At 41.3% G+C, this 8,350-nt stretch overlaps 1 protein-coding gene across 1 annotated transcript; it reads left to right on the top strand.

The window, feature by feature from the left end:
* Window positions 1-14: 14 nt before the first annotated feature.
* LOC102495877 (putative olfactory receptor 14L1) lies at window positions 15-923 on the top strand (the record flags this gene model as incomplete). The annotated part of the gene is made up of 1 exon (XM_006153458.2): window positions 15-923. A coding segment is annotated over one exon (909 nt), but the record flags the coding sequence as incomplete, so codon positions are not given.
* Window positions 924-8,350: the final 7,427 nt, after the last annotated feature.

Genomic DNA, 8,350 nt, shown 5'->3' with positions numbered 1-8,350 from the left:
AATTTCTCCTTGTGGGATTTTCGGATTCCTGGGAGGTTCAGATCGTTCATGCTGTCCTGTTCCTGCTGGTTTACCTGGCAGCGCTCATGGGGAACCTCCTAATCGTCATACTTACCACTTTGGATGTTCACCTCCAAACCCCGATGTATTTTTTTTTGAGAAACTTGTCTTTCTTAGATTTTTGCTACATCTCTGTCACGGTTCCCAAATCTGTCATCAGCTCCTTGACTCACGATGCCTCCATTTCTCTCTTAGGATGTGCTCTGCAAGTCTTCTTTTTTATTGACTTGGCATCTACTGAGATAGCAATTCTGACGGTGATGTCCTATGACCGCTACGTGGCCATCTGCCAACCCCTGCACTACGAGGCCATCATGAGCCAAGGTGCCTGTCTGACGATGATGGCGGTGTCCTGGCTCAGCGGGGTGATCTGTGGGCTCATGCATGTGGGAGCAACCTTCTCCTTACCGTTCTGTGGGTCCAATAGAGTGCATCAGTTTTTCTGTGATATTTCACAGCTTCTAAGCCTCTTAGACTCCAAGGTAATCGTCGTTGAGATTGGAGTCATGGTTTTCATTACAAGTCTTGTGGTAATTTGCTTTGTTTCAATTACCCTCTCATATGCATACATTTTTTCTACCATTATGAGGATTCCATCCAAGGAAGGCAGATCAAGGACGTTTTCTACCTGCCTTCCACACCTCATGGTGGTAACGCTCTTTATGGTGTCTGGTAGCATCGCCTACATGAAACCGATCTCCAATTCTCCCTCAGCTTTGGACCTGCTCCTGTCTGTGTTCTACACGGTGGTGCCCCCCACCCTGAACCCGGTCATCTACAGTCTGCGGAACAAAGACATGAAGGCCGCCCTGCGAGGCGTGGTGTTCAATGTGGGGAATTTGATTAGGGGCCAGAACCCTTGAACCCTTGTTCTAGCCAGGCAATTGGTAAGATTTCTGAACCTAGATCCAAATCAATTGCTTAGCTCTGTTTTCTTTTTGATAGAATTTGGTTGTAATCTAGCAATACTCTTCAGATTTGGGTGAATCCAACTTGGAGTACAGTAAAAGGTGATTAAGAGTGTACAAATTTTAGAACATTTGCTTTCATGCATTTTGATTCTTAAAATTAAATATATTAATACAATATATTAACTAATATAAAAGTGAATTAATAATATGAAGTGGACTAATACATATTTGTATATTAATTATAGTAGAACAAGATCATATTTACTGAAACCAAACAAATGGAAATAAAAAGATAATATGGGCTCAGAATGTTTTCAAAATCACAAAATTGACTAAATTGGCTGGAGACCAGTGGTTTGGAGGCCAATTATAAAACTTAGGTATATAAATGTATGTGATGATTTGATAAAATTTAAGTTCATGGTAATGTGTTAGAAAATAGCACAGGGGAGAACATCCTTTTTCTCCCTTACATTAATAATAAACATGTTCCTCTGAAATCTCCTGAACCCCTTCTCCATCCCCTTCCCAGAGTAAAGCGCTCTCTGAAAGTGATGTGTCAGTCCAAGATGGCCTTTCTGCATATGCGAACTTGCCTAGATGTGTATCATATTTACTGAAACCAAACAAATGGAAATAAAAAGATAATATGGGCTCAGAATGTTTTCAAAATCACAAAATTGACTAAATTGGCTGGAGACCAGTGGTTTGGAGGCCAATTATAAAACTTAGGTATATAAATGTATGTGATGATTTGATAAAATTTAAATTCATGGTAATGTGTTAGAAAATAGCACAGGGGAGAACATCCTTTTTCTCCCTTACATTAATAATAAACATGTTCCTCTGAAATCTCCTGAACCCCTTCTCCATCCCCTTCCCAGAGTAAAGCGCTCTCTGAAAGTGATGTGTCAGTCCAAGATGGCCTTTCTGCATATGCGAACTTGCCTAGATGTGTATAATATCATTTTATGACTTAATATTTGAATAAAAATAATGTTATATCCTAGAGAGTCTTTTAAAGCTTGTTAAAATTTAATTTTTAATTGACTAATGATAATTGTGTATATTTAGGGCATATAATGAGATGTGTTGATACCTGTTTACAGTGTGGATTGATTAGTCAGGCTAATTAACTAATCTATCATCTCACATACTTACCTTTTTTATGTGTAGTGAAAACATTTAAAATCTATTCCTTATCAATTTTGAAACACACAATGCACCGTCCTGTGCAAGAGATCACTAGCACTTATCGCTCTGTCTGCTCCCCTGACCAATAGCTTTCCTTTTCCCACCCCATAGCCCACTTGCCTCTGTAATCATCCCACTTTCTACTTCAGTAGGTTCGACTTTTTGCATTCTGCATATATGTAGACCATGCAGTACTTGTCTTTCTCGGCCTGCCTTACATCTTTAGAACAATGTCTTCCAGGTTTACTCATGTTGTTGCAAATGACAAGATTCCTGTCCCCCTCTTTCAAGACTATATAGAATTTCATTACATTTTTGACACTGATTTTTTTTTGGCTATATGCCTAGAAGGAGATTAGTGAATCATATGGGAATTCTATATTGTTTTCTTAAGAGCCTTCATATAGTTTTCCTAACAGCTGTATTAATTTACATGCCCACTGACAGTATAAAATTGTTCTTTTTTCTATACCCACTTATAAACACTTTTGTGATAATAGTCATTCTAACATATAAGAGGTAATATCTCCTTGTGGTTTTAATTTGTGTTTGCCTGATAATTAGCGATGATCATTTTTTCATATATCTATTGGTTATTTCTATGTCATCTTTTGCAAAGTGTCTATTCTGATCCTTTGCCCATTTTAAACTAGGACTATATTATGTATTTATTTATTATTTATTTATTAAATGAGAGGGAGCAAGAGCTCATGCGAGACCCCTAACAGGGTCTTGTCTACAATGCTTTCTTCAGTTTTCCAGCTGGTCAGGCTCACAGGAGGGCTCACGGGCACACCTGGCATGTTCAGGTCGACCCAGGATTCAAATCTTGCTTTTATCCATCTTTTGGATTGTATTACTTATCTGGAATTCTTTGGATACCTTCTATATTTGTCCCTTGTCAGATGTACGGTTTGTAAACACTCTCTCCCAACATGTGGTCTCCACTCTATTGCCTGCTTCCTTCGCTATACAGAAGCTCTTTAGTTTTATGCAGTCTACCACATTTATTTATTTATCTTACTTATTTAACTTATTTAAACTTATTAGAGGACCTATACACTTACCAAAGAGAGACAGAGATAAGGGGGTGTGGTCACACCACAATCCCTTTTCCATTTGCCCATTCGGTTGGTATTTTTCCGGACATTAGGGCCAGGATTTAAACCATGAAGTTGGCCATGTGGGATTAGACTTCCTTAACCTCCAGGCTCTGGGAATGGTTCTATGCATAGTTTTTGTTTTTGTTTTTGTTTTGAAAGCTCACTAGCTGCAAATGTTTGTGTGCCCCAAATCCTGACAGGATGGAAAAATGAAAAAGAAGGGATTGCGGCATGAATACATCCTTATTGTTGGATGTTTGCTCTCTCGCTTTTTCTGTCTCTCTCTGACAAGCATATGTGCCCTATGGAAGTAAATATTAATTAGTTTAAATTTTTTTTAAAAAATAGTGACCGGAAGTTAGCATAATGGCTATGTCGCTGGACTCCCATGTAGTTGACTGTGGTTCAAGTCCCGGACCTAGTAGCTTAAATTCACGCCGGGCACACGTGTGTGCATGCCCAAGATCCCAGAGGAGAATGGAGGAGAAGGGAGTGAGGCGTGGCCACCACCCCCAGGTGGTGACTTCTCACTTTCTATCCCTCTGTCTCTTTCTGGTGAGCGCACATGCCCTATAGCAAAAATCTCTCAAAAATTTTTTAAAAATTTATAAAAATAAATGAAATGCAAAAACAAGTCATTGGCTTATAGAAGATTGGTTAGCACAGATGGAAGTGTACAGGGAACCAACAGCATCAACTTGAGTGCTAATCTTCATACTACTTCAAAGAACTGGAGAGTAAAACCATGGTCTAACTATCGCATTCTCACCAGAAAAAGCTGGAATTAATTATAGTACAATGCTAAGGATTGTTCAGAAACCTGAACTCTTCTTTGTCACAGGTGCAAAAAATGCGTATCAGTATATACTATATTTCAGCATGCACTTACTTAAAAAATAACAATTCAACTCCCAGGTCATTACCCAACCTTAAAAGCATGTGTGTGTAATCAAACAGATATGTCCAAGGACTGATTTGAACCACATTATTTGTAAGGGAGAAAAGTGAGCAACACCTCCAATGTTCATCAATGTTAGAATGAAAACAAACAAAAAACGTGTGACATATAATGAAATACCAGAGCAATTAATATGAGAGATGTAGGACTATATGAAACATATACATTACATATGTAAATATGCTTGAGGGTGTGTGTAATTGCCAGAGAGAGAGAGAAAGAGAGCGAGAGACAGAGAGAAAGGGAGGGGAGAAAGAACTCCCACGGTGACGGTCATGTTGTAGCCCCTTCCCCTTCATCTCTCCCTCCTTCCAGGTTCTGGACACGCATGCACACAGACTGAGCGTATTTCCGGCCCCCAGGTCCAGGACTGGAACAATGTGATCAGCCACGTGTGGAACAGTGTGATCAGCCACGTGTGGAACAGTGTGATCAGCCACGTGTGGTCTGGCTGCCTTAACCAGGCCATGGAATCGGCTCAATGTGGATATATTTGATTCACAAAATGTTATTATGGCCTGTAATGTTTTTGCTGAACGTTTTGTTATCAGTATAATTAGTGTTACTTTATTCATGACTTGATACTTTTATCTTTCTGTTTCTAGACTATCTTTTTTTTCTTTTTTGAAACTTTATTAATGCAACTCAGAGAAACTCTTTGAGTTAAAACTATGTGGGGACCTTTGGGTTTCTGCACCTGATGCCCACACAGCTCTCAGAACTTGGGAAGTTTTCAGTCATTATTTTATTAAATAGGTGCTCTATGATTTTTTCCATCTTTTCTCCTTTGAAACTCCCATAATGCAAATATTGGTTTGGTTAATATTGCGTCATAGGTTCTGAAGACATTTTTATTCTTTTTTGTTCTTCTTTCTTTTTCTAGAATGAAACAGCTTTATGAAAGGAAGTGTAGAGAGTAGACCACTCCATATGTGGAGCAGCCCCACAAGGGATGGATGACAGTTTTATTCCTTCTGAGAGGAAAAAGAAAACCAATCCCCTAAAGAAAAGACAGAAGTGCCACCCGGGGCATGGCAGCTTCCTTTACTTCTTTTTCTTTCTTTGTTCTTTTCACTGAGTTATTTCAAAATACCTGCTTTCAAATTCTCAAATTCTTTTGCCTGATGAAGTCTTTTTGGAATCTTTAATATTACATTATATTATTTATCAAATCATTTAGCCTGGGATTTGTTTGGTTCTTTTTTTATGATGTCTATCACTTTGTTGAATTTCTCATTCATACCTGAATTGCTTTCCTGATTCGTTACATTATCCACCTGTATTCTTTTGTAGCTCACTTAATTTTATTGTGGCTGTTATTTTATTTTTTTATTTGACAAAAGATGCATGTTCTCACTGGAGAGAGGGAAATCAAAAAAGCACCCTTGAGACCAGCAGTTAGCGTAATGGCTATGTCACTGGACTCCCACGTAGTCGACCGCGGCTCCAGTCAAAGACCCGGTGGCTTAAAACTCGTGCCGGGCACGTGTGCGTGCGTGCCCAAGATCCTGAGAGGAGAATGGAGGAGAAGGGATTGCGGCGTGGCCATCCCCTTAGAGGGTGATTTCTCGCTTTCTATCTCTCTGTCTGTCTCTGTCTGTCTGGCAAGCGCATGCGCCCTATAGCAAAAACCTCTCCAAAAAATAAAACAAGAAAGCACCCTTGTGGGGCATGGTCCCGCTGCAATCCCACCTCCACTTCTTCCTCCCTTTGGGATTTTGGCATGTATACACATGTACCCACTGTGTTTCTCAAGCCACCAGGTCTGGAACTCGAAACTTGTGGTCAGCCATGTGAGATCTAGCTACCTGACCCACCAGACCACAGGCTGACCCACGGTTGTTATTTTGATTAATTTTTTTGACATGCAATAGATTTCCTTTATTTGGGGTCTGGGGCCTGTCACTGGGGAATCACCATGCTCACTTGTAGGCATGTTACCTTCATTTTCAAAGCTTCATGTGTCCCTGCACTGCTATCTCTGTGTCTGATGGAACTGCTGCTCTCCCAGTTTTTTAGTGTGGCTTTTGTGAAAAGCCTTCTCTTGGCCACAGGTCCTGGGTGGAGCTGGCTCTGGTGCGGCAGGCAAGGCAGTGCGATTTCTGTGCACTTTTTCCACTGTTGCTGCTGCCACGACTCCCATTACTCATTGTCCTGGGCTTCAGCAGTCTGGGGGGCTGGCCTGGTGGCTGAGGCCCAGTGCTCATACAAGCAGGGTGGGTTTTGGTGGGTGAGGACATTCCAGTAGTTGAAGGTACATGATGCAGAGGGAGGCAGTCACTGAGATATTTCCTCAGGTTGTGGTGGGCAAGGCAGCCTGGCAGCTCTGCGGGCACACAGCCTGGGGTATCTCCCTGGGAGGACAGTGCCAGACTGCAGCACCAGGTGGAGCACAGACTGTGGTGGTGTGGTTGCAGGGGGTGCTGCACGCAGCTTTCTGGGCAGGCAGTGTGCAGTGTGAACTGGGCACTTCCTTTTCAGTAATGCAAATGTGTGGACTCTTACTTTCTCTAGAAAATTGAATGTTTAAGTTATAGAGGTGTTCCTATATGTTTATTCCTGTGTTTGCTTTTTACAGGTGTTCCTACATGTTTATTCCTGTGTTTGTTTTTTAGAGGTGTTCTTATATGTTTATTCCTGTGTTTGTTTTTTTATTCCTTGATATGTAAATTGAAATATCTACATGTTCTCTAGAAAAGTGGATATCTATGAGAAGAAAAGTGAAACTGGATTCCTATTGCTCACCACAAACAAATATAAACTCAAAATGGATCAAAGACTTAAATGTAAGGCCCCAAACTGTGAAACTACTAGGAGAAAATGCAAGAGGACACTTTAGAGCACTGATAAGGGCAGTTATTATTATTATTATTTTTGAGTAAGATCCCCAAATGACAGGCAACAAAATCCAGACAAATGTTTATGTGCAGAAAAGGAAGAAGGAACACAGAAAAGAGGCAACCTACAGGATGAAAGAAAATATTTGTAAACTATCTACTTACTTAACAAGAGATTAATATCCAGAATATATTAAAAACTCAGCTGTAAAAAATAATCTGATCAAAAAATAAACAAACTAGGGCCCTCTGATGGCATGGTGGTTAAGGCAGTTGGATACCTCATGGCTGAGCAAGTGCAGCCCTGGCTGAGCAAGTGCAGCCCTGGGCCCGGCAGCTTGAAAAATATACCAAGCATATGTTTGTGGGTGTCTAAAATCCCAAAAGAAGTCAGGGGTGGAGGAGAACAGACTGAGCATGAGCATGCCCTATGGAGAGTGATTTCTTTCTTTTCTACTCTCTGTCTCTATGTCTGTGTTTTTCTGGTGAGTGCACATGGCCTGTGATAAAAATAAATAAATAAATAATGATAGATATGAATAGACATTTCCCGAAAAGAGACAGGCCAATGGCAATAATACACGAAACAAATCATGGAACAAACAAATTATCCGGAAAGTGCAGCCCAAATCACAGTGCGATGTGACCTCACGCTGGTTGTCGATAGAAAGGTCGTCGTCAGAAAGAAGAGGACTGGGAGGTGCAGCAGTAGAAGACGACTGAGGATCCTAGAGACAGTGTGGGGTGGGGACACATTTAACAGACATGAGAACAGAAAGTGTCTGGTGGGTGATAACGTGCATGGTAACATACATGACTTGACGATACCCACTGTGTTCACACTGGGAAACCCGTTTTCTTTTTTTTTTTAAGAGGTTTTTGCTATAGGGCGTGTGCGTTCGCCAGACAGAGAGAAACAGAGAGACAGAAAGCGAGAAATCACCACCCAGGGGGGATGGCCACGCCGCAATCCCTTCTCCTCCATTCTTCTCTTGGGATCTTGGGCACGCACGCACACGTGCCCGGCGTGAGTTTTAAGCCACCGGGTTCGGGACGCGAACCGCGGTCGACTACGTGGGAGTCCAGTGACAGAGCCATTACGCTAACTGCTGGTCCCGGGAAACCCGTTTTCTATGCTCTAAAGATGTCAGTGATTAACTGTGCATGCGTGTGTGTGTGTGTGTGTGTGTGTGTGGAGAGAGAGAGAAGACGGTGGGCAGGGGCTGGAGCTGCAGTAATTATCTGTGTGTGTGTGTGTGTGTGTGTGTGTGTGTGTGTGTGTGTGTA

This window comes from Tupaia chinensis, unplaced genomic scaffold (assembly GCF_000334495.1).
Source record: "Tupaia chinensis unplaced genomic scaffold, TupChi_1.0 Scaffold000375_1, whole genome shotgun sequence".
NCBI classification, from domain to species: Eukaryota; Metazoa; Chordata; class Mammalia; order Scandentia; family Tupaiidae; genus Tupaia; species Tupaia belangeri.
This window is presented reverse-complemented; position numbering and strand designations above follow the sequence as displayed.